Source organism: Pelobates fuscus, chromosome 7 (assembly GCF_036172605.1).
Source record: "Pelobates fuscus isolate aPelFus1 chromosome 7, aPelFus1.pri, whole genome shotgun sequence".
Lineage (NCBI taxonomy): Eukaryota > Metazoa > Chordata > Amphibia > Anura > Pelobatidae > Pelobates > Pelobates fuscus.
The window spans coordinates 111,018,690-111,031,430 of NC_086323.1; the positions used below are offsets into that span (position 1 = coordinate 111,018,690).

Genomic DNA, 12,741 nt, shown 5'->3' on the forward strand with positions numbered 1-12,741 from the left:
TATTCAGTTTCCTTCTTTTATGACAGTAAGGATTTTTTAAATGCACGTATAGTCATTTTTACATTTCTTTGACTTTGTTTGTTGTTTAAGTAAAACAGAGAAAGCAGTTTATGATTAATACAAGAGGCCCTAATGCATATGAAGCAAGCAAAAAAAGAAAAAAATCTCAGTAAACCAAAAATTATCAATATATCTGAAAAGTTACTCTGGTTTGCTCCCATTTGCTAAGAAGACAGGATACATATTGTATCTTGTAGAGGGACACATATCTGTATTAAATATAGCTTCAATATAAGCAGAGAATGTAATATTTCTTAAGCTAGCACATTTCACCCAAAACCAAATGACAGCAAATCACTATGTAGGGCATCAGATAAAATGCTTTTAGTGTTTGTAAGTGGGTGTTTGTGTATTAGTTCCTAATGTATCCTTTTTTGTAGTCTCTTGAAGTGGCCCTGAAGTACTGTAACTACATGTTTACGACAGTCTTTGTACTAGAAGCTATACTGAAGCTAGTGGCCTTTGGATTTAGACGATTCTTTAAGGACAGGTAAGAATTGTAATACATGTTCTGGATAATGTTGTATAAAACGATGTGTTCCTACAAAGGAGACTATTACAGAAAAGATACAGAAAACAGAAAATATGGTAACACTGGATTAAAACCTAGTTTTGTACCTGAATATGTTTAATTCAGAATAGCATCCATCTGTTTTAGCTAAAGTACTTTGAGTGGCATCTAGTGATATGTTGGCAGTTGGTCAAGGAGAACCAGGAATAAATCCATGTACAGCTACCCAGAGCTGGTGCATTTGGGCAAACCGGCATGTGGACGAGTGTCCAAGGATACTGACCAGGCTCTTTCATGAAAAGTGCTCTTTAAATTGTATTTATTATATTGTCGAATGGTGGTCGAATGATCTTTGGCTCCGACTGGTGCAGAACATTATAATCACTCTCTTGCGATTATAAGGAGAGACCAAAGGAAAAATATCTGGGCACACATAAGCTCTATCCCAAATCCCAGACTTTAGTTGAACAGGCAACAATTTAACAGGTATATGAGCCTTTCTCAAGCTCGACTTGCCTTTTCATCTTCAGTAAAGTCTGCAATTTGGAATAGAGCCTATGTGTGCCCGGATATATATATATATTTTTTGTCTATAATTAATGAGGGAGTGGTAGTCGTCCTGGTCTGTGTGGCACCTTAGTGTTGATTTCCTGTCTTGATTGGTGAGTGTTGTTCCTTACCAAAACTTTGATTATAATGAGAGAGTCAGGACACATGCATTAGGATTCCTGGCCTGTGCTCTGATTTCCTCACAAAGTATTAGACCGGAAGGTAATCACATATCCTTGAACCTACCCAATGGCTACTAAGGGTTGTACTTAAATGGCTTTAGAGGGAGTTTATTAGGAATCACATTGCGTAGGCTTTCAAGATCTACCCCTAATTGCTACTAGGAACCCATTTGACAGGGCTAGAGCTCCAGGCTAACAGGTTATTCAGTAAAAGGATAATTGCTGGGAATTTAAAGCAAATTTCAAATTTAGTCAACATTTCAAAATAGTAAAACTGGAAACAGTATTGATTTGGAGAATTTTTCTAATTTCACTATAAATATTGAAATTCACTTTGAATTCCTGGAAATTTTCACTTTACTGAACAAACAGTCAGCCTGTCAATGAGATCCACGAAGATGCGAATATATTTTATAAATCAATTATGAGTTTTTCAGGTTGATAAATAAAGGAAGCTTAGTCCCTCTAATTTAGTGGTTATTATTATTTTTCTTGTGTTACTATAATACACTTTAAATTAACAAATCTTTGTTCCATTAAAAATGCTCTTCATAAGAAATAAACCGCCATGACAATACTACATTCTAAGCGCTGTGAAAATCTACACCCAAGCTCTGTTATTTCATTTGTTTCCATGTACGTTTACCAAGCCTTGTCATTGCATTTATGTTTCCGTTTCGATATTTATGACTTTTTCTTACTGCAGTTTTTCTTGCTGCAATTTACAACATGAAATGTGCTTCAAGGTTTACAACATTTTGTTTTCTATTTCGTCTATTTATTGCTATTCAGCTTCTGTTTTTGAGGTGTGTGCATTCTATGTCATGAAAACCTGTGATCAGTCACTTGGGCATGATTTGAAACTGAATGCGTGTGGATGTAAGGTTTGAAGTAACTGGATCGGAGCATATTCGGGGTAGGCAGTGCAAGAGAAGGCATTGTGACAAATATTTGAGTGTAATTGAATAAGCTAATTACAAAGCCATTTAAAGCAGATCCATATTTGTCTTTTAATTCTTTGTAATATTTGTAGATAATTAAAAACTAAATATACATTTTGTGAAACGCTTAAATCTGAAAGCAAAACTAAGTCACCACAACAGCTGTCCCCCTATAATTTCTGTAAAAAAAATGGATGGATTCTTATGGCTAATGCAGAATTGAATATCATACATTACTTGAGCAGCAGGCTAGTGGTGGGTTTGGATGCTGGCAGAGTCACAGAGTCAACAGCACCCAAAACAATCAACAATAAGCTGTAATGGTCGTGGTGCTTACAATTTGTTTATCCACATGAAGATTTAGCTTTCAACAGATCTTTGACAAGGTGTTCACACCAATCAGGTATTCTCTCTTTTTAAGAAAAGCTAGTACTGAGTCATGAAAATTGTTTTCAATTGATCACCTACACTTTCATTTCAGGCTTCCTCTGTAAAAGCCTGTATAATACACAAATAACAACACACAACCAGTAATAGCGTAGGAAACGAGTTAACTAAGGGTAAGTATAGTTGATATGGTAATTGCTATAAAACACTGTCGTGTATAAAATCACCCAGATAAGGAGCAATTTGAATGTTGTAAGAAGTCCATGAAGATGGCTACATATTGTAGAAGGAGGATGTCTAATGTATAAGGCTACACAGTTTTGGAAAGTATAAAAAACACCTGCAAGCCATGCTCTAAGCATCCTAATCAATACAGCCAGGAGTGGCCACGCTCACTCCCAGAATAATTTGTCAATCTATTTTGTAGCTTAACAGCTTTCCTGGATCCTCTTGACACTCACATCACATCCGGTCTTCTCTTAAATGAGAGCTAAGCAGGTCCAATACAGGACTATGCTTATTGACTGGTAGTCCTCAGCTGATGTTCTCAGCCTATGACAGCTGCCCAGCTCATCTCAGTGGAGCTAACCAGATTCTCCTGCAAATAGAATCTGAAAGCAGGGGCCGGAGGTGCAGGCACTTCGTGGAATCCAGGTAAGTTTTCAAACAGTTTCTAAAAAAGTTTGAAAAATGAGTCAGTGAGTAAGGACTCTTGGCACCATAACTTATACAGCAGGGTATCAAAGTTATAGTGCTTGGATGTTTTAAATGATATCCTGCATAAAGCAGTGAACTTGTCTGCATGGAAGGCACCAGCTGAGGAATGGATCTTTGTTCGATGGACCTTCTCAGGGCTAGAGTTAAGGACAATACCATATATTTTCAAAATGTTTGGTTACTCTGGTAAGACTATGCTGGGGATTGCAAGATCTCTGCACTGGCCCTGGGTATGAGTTTGATTTAACCATAAAGAGTCCAGGTGACACCAATGTTTGACATCAAATAAAACTGTTTGTTCTTTCAGATCTACTTTTAACACAAACTGTTTAGAGATGTAAATCATTTCCAAATGCTCGAGGGATAAAAGAATTAGAATAGGAAAAATTTCTTTAAAATTCCAATAAACCACACTGCATATTCTCAGGTTATCATCAGTTTTTCTGTAATAATGTCATAGCACTTGCTAATGCTGGAAGATCCTTGACAAGAATTTTCTCCGATTTAATTTTTGCATCCATCAGATGAACATTTATTTTTGTTTAATTAATAATCTCTTGATTTGGAATTTACTGTCATTATGTTGTGTGAAGGCTTTGGGTCGATAACTGTGTCTTAGGATTGTTAAGTGCATTCCTGGACTGTATAGATAGTGCAGTAATTAACTAGGAATCATCTGTGCCCCTGATCAGCAAGGTGTACATAGGGTAGCAGAAGAGATTACTTTGCAGTCTTCTATAATGATGCCCCAATTCCGGTGAACAGTGTAATTAGCTTAGGTGTTTGTGCGCAGAATACAGCTGCATGAAGTGCCCCAGGCTTATTTAATGATTTCAGTTTCCAATGTGTAAGAGTTCATGAATAGCAGACTCTCATGCTGAGCCTCTTACAGCATAGAGAATTTCTTTGCGGCAAGAAATTGCACATTCGAACCTTACCTTTAAGATGATTATTCAGCTAATTAAAATACTTTATAAGCCAAATTGGTCACCGAGAAAGCTGGCCTTTGGCTACTAAATACCTTTAAAGACAATTGTGCTGCAAATGTATCTCTGTATTTTAATTAAATCACATGATTATGGTTAATAAAATCAAAGAATTTTACCAGAAAGGATAAACATAGTTGTTGCTTTTTCAAGTGTTTCCTGGTGTGAAAATTGTTTTATTTCAGCACTGAATGGTATGAATTTTATCAACCTTGGATGCATGAAAGACTATATAGGCCCTGCTAGGAATTACATTTAAAATCCTAAGGAACTGCAAGTAGAGCACTAACCACTGAGCTGAAACTCATTGTTTCAAAAATTAGAAAGGGGCCTCCTGGTGAGCTTACCATGCACGGGAGACAAGTTAGACACAATGCTGTAAAGGAAACAGGATAACATGCCAATATCCTGGATTAGGATTAGATGATTGTTTTAGATGAAACAAGTGGACAAAATAGAATTAACCTTGCTGTCCTATGTCGTTATATATCTGACAAAATATTTTCCCTCTTGCGGTCCAATGTCGAGTCTTTCCTGGAGAGTACCGCTGATCCTCTCTGCTTGGACCTTCCAGCCTATGCACATTGTGCACATTTGTGGCACGTGGCACGGAGGACTGGCAGTTCTCTCCAGGTAAAATCCGGCATTGGACCGCAAGAGGGAAAATATTTGTGGGATATATTCCGACATAGCACTGCAAAGTGTTAAGGATGAAGGAGCTTGTGTTCTAGGTTGTGGCCTGCAATAGAGCCAAACAGTTCCATAGATTTCTATTTATATTTTTCATTATGGCCAGCAGCATTTAGCGGAGACTCCCTGGTATGCTGCCAACGCCATGGCCTGACTGACTGTTATGAGTTTTTATTCTTCTGATTATATATTAATGATATCAGATGGTATTACCCAGTGGTGGATGAGTGACAACCCCAAGATGTCAAGCTTCCCCTGCAATATACAATCATGGGGTGGTAATTGGTATCAATATTGAGATGAGTCTCTTTTGTCCTCTGCTTCCATATGGTGCTGGGAGGCAGATGAAGCTCTTGAATAATAAGCCTTGGTTTATGTGCCTTATGGATTGTGTGTGACCTACACACATCCCTCATGCTTGAAGAGCAGGGCTGTGCCACTTTGATCTTAAACGACTACACTAGCAGAGGGAGGCTGTACAGATAAAGCATGAGGAAAATACAGGGGGTAAATTAACAAGATCGGGGTTTGATATGGGAAGCATTTTTTATAAGTCTAACGCTGGGCTCTGGACAATATTTAATAATAAAAAAGGAGGAGGTTTTAGATGTGAGTAAATAATATTCTAAATAATCTAATAAAATTGGGGAATTATGTTCGGTAGGGAAAGAAGGAGGAAGGGAGGTAGAGAGAAGAGATTGAGAGGGTGTAAATGAAAGTTAAAGTTAAATTTTAAAAATGGGCATCAGCTATATAGCGGGAAATTACATATGCATTTTCATACCTATAATTTAAAGAAACAAGGGGGGAGGGGGGGTTTGGTTAATATATTTATATTGCACCTCAGCATCGCCCAGCATAAAAGGCTGATACATTACATGTATGTAATTTAATTGACATATGGTTTTTATCATGCAACACTTTGATAAATATATCTCACTGACTTCTCATCCAAGAATCAAAATGCTACAAAAATATGTCTGCTGTTGGTCTAAGTCTCCGATCTATATTTATCAAGTGTTGCAAAGTAATATAAATATCTATCTCACGTCTATCTCATTCTGTTGCTTTAGAAATGCATTCATCAGAATCTCTCATTTATTTCACATGAAAGAAATCAGAACGGAAAAATATTACATGCTTCGATGAATTAGTCTCACGGAATATAGGGAGTAAGAATAAAAAAAAACCTTTGATGGATAGACCCCTCGATATTTTATCACTTTAAAAGCCTGCTGTCAATGTGAATGTGTGACTAAAATATTCCCTTCTTGTAAACGGGAGCTAGGTAATGCATATTAGCATGCTTTGATAAAGATTTTCCAATTAATCAATGGTGTCTCTAATGTACTCTGCCCCTGCGTTTGCTTCTGTTCTGCAGTACTTCTTAACAGAGACGTTCTTTCAGATTTGTTTTAGTTGGTTTGAATCAAAACTATTGATCCCCCACTCATTTTGCTTGTAAGGTGCAAACGTATCTTTGGTCTCCAAGTCCTCTGCAGCTGTTCTCAAGCCAAAAACAAATTACTCCATTGTCTCTGAACATGTCATGTTGGGGGCACACATATGGTATGAAGCAGCTGTCTGTCTCCAGTGATAATGGGATGACGTGACGATTGCACGTCTCAGTATTTTGCAGGTGCTACCTCAATGTTTACAAAACCTATTATCTGTGTACATTATAAAAGTGATAATAACATTGTTTGCAGGTAATTTCCACTTAAACCAATTTGTTTTAATACGTCCTTTTTTTATTGGTGATTTTCACATAGGGATGTAATTTGGTTTGCTCTTAACACAACTAACCTGAAAATGCATGCTTCTCGTGGGATTATAAAGGTATACGTAATGAGAACAACATGCAGCCAGTCGTCACATTATCTTAATATTGCTAGCAGTTGGCGAGGACATCTATAGTATGGAAATTTCAAAAAGCATAACATAAAGTTATATAAAACTACATGACTGGGTCCATACAATTACACAGTGGATCAGATAATAAATACTATATCTAAACCTACAATATTTCACCCGTTTGTCTCTTCATCCAGGTAAAATGAATACATTCCATTTTCGCTTGTGAGATAATGTATTTACACAAATGGCCATACTGTACTTTGACTCTGAATAGTATTGCGGTTTATCTTGACTACCTTTGTTGACTGTAGTTAACCACATGGGATGTTCTCTTTTTATGATGAAGGTGGAACCAGCTGGATCTGGCCATTGTGCTCCTGTCCGTGATGGGCATCACTTTGGAAGAAATTGAAATTAATGCTGCTTTGCCAATAAATCCCACCATTATTCGCATCATGAGGGTGCTGCGCATCACCAGGGGTAATAAAACAATGACAATACTATAATACAACAATTATGCACTGAAGATGCACATGCCATATAAGTTTTACATATTGTGAAGTTTAAGCAAAGTTTGTCTGTTTATAATTGTTATGATCAGCCATTAATATTATCAGGTGTATTCACTCAGGTGAAATTTCAGAGTGAATTTCAAGTTTGAGATGAAAATAGTCGAACTGGAAAAATTCAAAAAGTTTCTCATATATTTAGTTCAAATACTCTGTCCATTCATTGTGAATTCTCACCTTAGTGAATAACTCTGTTTGGATTGGGCACACACTTTGCATTCACATTGCCCTGTAAACATTCTTTCAAATGTTTCATTCAATCTCCGTAGTTTATTGTAGTAGTATTTCCTTTGAAACTCCATGAGTACAGCTGTATGTTATATAATCACATGTAGCTGTAGTATCCTGAGGCTGAAGTACCTCACTTACCCAAATAGGGTTGAGGCATCATAGACTCACTCGCTGACTCAGGTCCGTCTTGTGGCCTACCAGTTGATGCAGAGACAACTTTGAAGTCCTGTAGGGCGTCGCAGATCCTCCTCCCCCTTTGGACTGATAGGGGTCATCCCGGTCCACCACGGCACCTCCACAAGCCTGGACCCACACACACACACCCTGCTGGATGGGCACAAGCGGGAGAAAGCAGTGAAACTCTGCTTACCTAAGATGGTGGTCAGGGCCGGTGCAAGGATTTCTGCTGCCCTAGGCAAAGATCAATTTTCCCGCCCTCTCATGTCACTCACTGACAGACACACACTGGCAGCCACACACTCACTGACAGACATACACTAACTAAATATCCCGGGGGGTGCCCCCAGCAGATCTGCTCCCTAGGCGAATGCCTAGTTCACCTTACGGTTGTGCCAGCACTGATGGCGGCCGCCTGCACTACCATGGCTCCTGCAAACAACGCTGATCCCATACACCACGGTGGCAGGCTGCTAACACGTCTGGAACAGCTCTGTGCAGCATTTGAGTGGCAGGTGCCGGTGAGATCAGTGGAATGCGTCAGAGTGGCAATAACACCACAGCGACATACCCCCCAACAGCGACAGCGGAGAGGAGGGCACTACATGACCTGTGGTGATAGGCATAACTCACTCACTCAAGTCCAAGGAGCCACACAGCTTGGCGACACTCTGCTCAGGCCCTATTTCGGCCTTAACCCGGGACTGAGTCATCAAGCCACAAGAGATGGCGTGGGATGAAAAGCATGAACAGCTCCTGGGCCTAAAGTTATCCTGAAGAGTTTTATTTACTTAATATTATGTTGCAGTCTCTTTGCCACTGATCCCCTTCGTTCTCACCACTAAGGGTTACTTGCTGTGAAGTAAATCATTAAAAATGCTGTGGTTTTTATACAAATCTTGCACACTAGCTTTGAATATGTTAACCCACTAGGGCTGTTAAAATCTATACTCTAGCTCACATCTCTCACCACAGGGTTAAGTTTCCTGTCACATAAGTCTAAACCAGTTTTAAATCCCTGATGGTATACACCCTACAGTTTATATGATCTGGTCTGTGAGCTAATTTTAGATCTGCCTGAGATATTGTTTTCATGTTCTCTTAAACAAAGTGCAGCTTAATTATTCTCATCTACTATTAAAAATACAAAAATGTGCCGGAAAATTGTTTGCCATGCAATTGTTCTACTATGTGTATTGATATGCTTGCATCTGCTGTCATGGCAATGCAGGATTGTCTGTATATACTAAACACTACAAAGCCAAGAACTTAAAAAATAAATACATTATGAGGAACATTCACAGGGACTACTTCCAAGCACCATCACCGCTTCTATTATCTGCAGTGGTTGTGGTGTAACAAGCATATCTTTGATTAGGGGAACCAAATAAAATATCTATATTTTATTTTACGATTTAACATTTCAGATAGAGATGACTGGACAAAATGGTCGGGAAGGTGACAGATATTTATTTTCTTCGTTAAAACACATGTATCAATCTTCAATCTTCATGCATTAGGATACGATGACTGAAAAGAAGATTACTGTCACCAAACTAAGAGGGTTGTTTACTAAAGTGAGGATTGCAAGAAATTCAAAGTGAATTTCAAATTTAAGGTCAAATTCTCCCAGTCAGCTATGCTTTGGACTTTAATTTGAAATACACTTTAAATTCACTGCCATTCTAACTTCATTGAATTCACCATGTTAGTGTTGCAATGCAATTAGTGAAGATGCAAATATTTAAAAAACTAAATACTTCTAACAGTTCTTCATGTCTTTTGATTGTCATTATTTGTCTCTGTTTTACAGTGCTGAAGCTGCTAAAAATGGCAACGGGCATGAGGGCGTTACTAGATACCGTAGTGCAAGCATTGCCACAGGTAATGAAAAGAATGACCTCTCTGCATGGGTCACAATATAATTAACATCCTTTATGGCCAGTGAACTGACACAAAACAAGAATCAGTCATTCATGAGCTGTGCTCTGCTACTCTACAATAGAATTGTGCAGAATACTTACAGGTTTAGTACATCATCACCAGGTATACATTGTTTATTCTCCGTTTTGCCTTAATAAAGAATCATATCTTGGTAGCGAAGAGAATTAACTAATTAAATTGGCCAGAATTGCAAAAAAATAAACTTGCAGTTAACAAACTCAGATGAATAAATATATAGTTCAACTTAATTCAATTGTTTTATCTACATAAAAACAACCTCTTTATTTACTTCTGAGTTAAAGTGACTATGTCATCATCTGGGGTCTTTGCATAACTTTCAAAGACCCTTGACAGTGAAATCACCGTTGAAGGTGCGGTGGCCATCGGAGGGCAGGGGAAGGTAGGTTTTACTTACCTGGACCTGTGACTCCTGGGTGCCACCATCCTTTTCCAGCCAACGTTAGCCTTGTACTCTCATGCGTGCAAAAGAGTGTCGCATTGAGGTTTATGGAGCATCCCGTGAGACTCGTCCATAGAAAGAGCATTCTATTCCTACAGCTGTCACTAGTGATGGCTGGAGGAAATAACAGTCTTGACAAAATATATCTCCCACTTTTGTCAAGTGTGGGAACAATACTGAGTCCCTACTTTGTCTCAATATGTCTTTTGACTGGGCTGAAATTTCAGTAAAATTCCAATACAAGCAATGTGAGATGCTATCTTTCTGAAATACTCATTTTGGAGGGGATGGGGCTGACAGAGCCACTTTGATTGTTTATTCTATATCTTTTGTACAGCTCTATTGGTATTTTTTAGCATATAAGTAATCATATACTAGTGATCCCTTAGTGATAATATATAATAGAGAGCTGGTTTAGTGTAAGCTCCCTATCTGTGGCTGGGTCTGTTATAAAACGCAGTCTCTCTCAAATTTTCCTATATCTCTATGACTCCCTATGTTTTTCCCCATGACATCTGGATTCAAAGTGGCTCTAGGTAGTATGCCGGTGACACATGTCTTATCACAGTTGTGTCAGTGATGTCTTGAGGAATGTCTAAGATAATGCTACTTGGATACCAAGTATAGAACTTGGGTCTCCATTAGTGCACTTTATCTCACTAAATACACATGCCTATCTCAGTCCCTATACCATCCTTTCCACCCATTAATATGCTCCACATTTTACACTATCTTTGTAATTTCAGTTTTTTTGTCCTGTGATTAAAATAAAATATATTGAAAAAAATAATAATTTAATAATTACCCATGGCTAAACTTTAAATATAATGTCAAGGAGCCCTCAGATGCACACCACAGGTTTAATGTGTATAGGACTTGTGGCGGACTGCCTGGCACCCCTACTGGGTGCCTCCGTTGAATAACGCTTTTTAATAACTCTGAGTACTTCGAAGCACTCCACCCGATACCATAATCACTGCAGTCCCCATGGCCAGCGTTACAGCTTGGCTGGGGTCTCACTGTCCTCCGCCCACCCTGGACCCAAGTCAGGGATCAAGCTTCCAGTGAGGCGACCTCTCCTCCAAGAGAGTGTAGCAGTACGCCCTTAAAAGAGCAAGTGGTTAGAATCCAGGGGAGTATAATGAGTACAGCAATTCCCAGAGTGAATATAGCTGTTCCCTCCACACACGAGACAAGGCTCTATGTTGAGGCTGAAGATGAACTGGTTTTACAGGAGCCACATGCAGCATTAAATGCAACTCCCCATGCAAGGGGTTTCCGGATACATATTCCAGGGGCATTCCCCTCTGGGGGACAGCAAATTTACACTGTTACACAGGCTGTACACTTACTACTTTACATTGTAGCAGAGTGTCACATGAAAAGGTATAATAAAATATTTACAAAAATGTGAGGGGTGTACTCACCTTTGTGAGAAACTGTATATATAAAATAAGGTTGTTGGAAGATTGGTAGGATGTTGAGTGCACAACACTAATGTATGCAGTATGTAGCGTAATGTAATAAGTGTGGCAAATACATTAATGCATTAGTGTGAGGCATTGCATAAACTAGTATATATATATATATATATATTTGTTGTATTTTGTAATGCAATGGATACATGTGGTGTGTAGTGTAATGCACTGGTTATGTTTCATGCTTAGATTAAGTTAGTGTGGTATGGTTTGTATGATTGTATGGTGGTAGTCATTGAAGATGTTTTCCAAGTTACATATCTACGTTCTTTCAGAAAACTTTGTGAGCAAATCATTGACAGCTAACTGCCCAATGTTCCCTCACACAAGAGATTCTTTGTGGTTGAAGGCTGTAGTTCCTGTATAATGCAGGACTTGAATAGGAAGATCGAGAACGACACAATGGAGAACCCATCAGCATTACATGAAAAGTAGTCTTCATTGGTGAACTGTTGGACAAATGGTATCACCAAAGATTTTTAGTTTACAGCTGGATGGACGCTGGATATACCCAGGCCAGCCCTATTATAAAAATATCTGGTACTTGATATCATAAGCAGGAGAATATTGTGTAAAATAAAAACCTATTTTGAATAAGATGTTTTTAAAGATTTATAACTCAGCTGCATATTCATACTTGTGTGACATGTCCCTTTTCATTTCTCCTTTTGCCTCTGAGTAATATTTTATTACTTACCTTTAAAAGGTTTAACATGGATTTCACTTAACATTCCCCCTGAGAATATTAATAATTCAGGAGCTAAAAAATAGGAATAAAGTTATCATATTTAATCAAATCAAAGCTAATATTTTTTTTTCACAAGGCGAGTGTCTTCTTTATTACATATCTACCCAAATCACATTCAGTTTATCGAAATTTTGTCATGTCAGGTTTAATTTCCTAAACCTTATAAACTGATCTGTAGTCATCTTGTTATGTTTAATCTGCTTCATATAATTCTCTTGTATGTCCTCTGCATTGGTACTCCAGGCTTCCCCTTG

At 38.2% G+C, this 12,741-nt stretch overlaps 1 protein-coding gene across 1 annotated transcript in view; it reads left to right on the plus strand.

Moving 5' to 3' along the window:
• CACNA1I (calcium voltage-gated channel subunit alpha1 I) overlaps positions 1 to 12,741 on the plus strand; it is a 286,325-nt gene that overhangs the window by 247,758 nt on the left and 25,826 nt on the right. Inside the window, exons 25-27 of the mRNA XM_063426399.1 lie at positions 441 to 550; positions 7,227 to 7,360; positions 9,671 to 9,741. Of these exons, the coding sequence (XP_063282469.1) occupies positions 441 to 550; positions 7,227 to 7,360; positions 9,671 to 9,741 (315 nt within the window). The remainder of the gene's footprint in view (positions 1 to 440; positions 551 to 7,226; positions 7,361 to 9,670; positions 9,742 to 12,741) is intronic.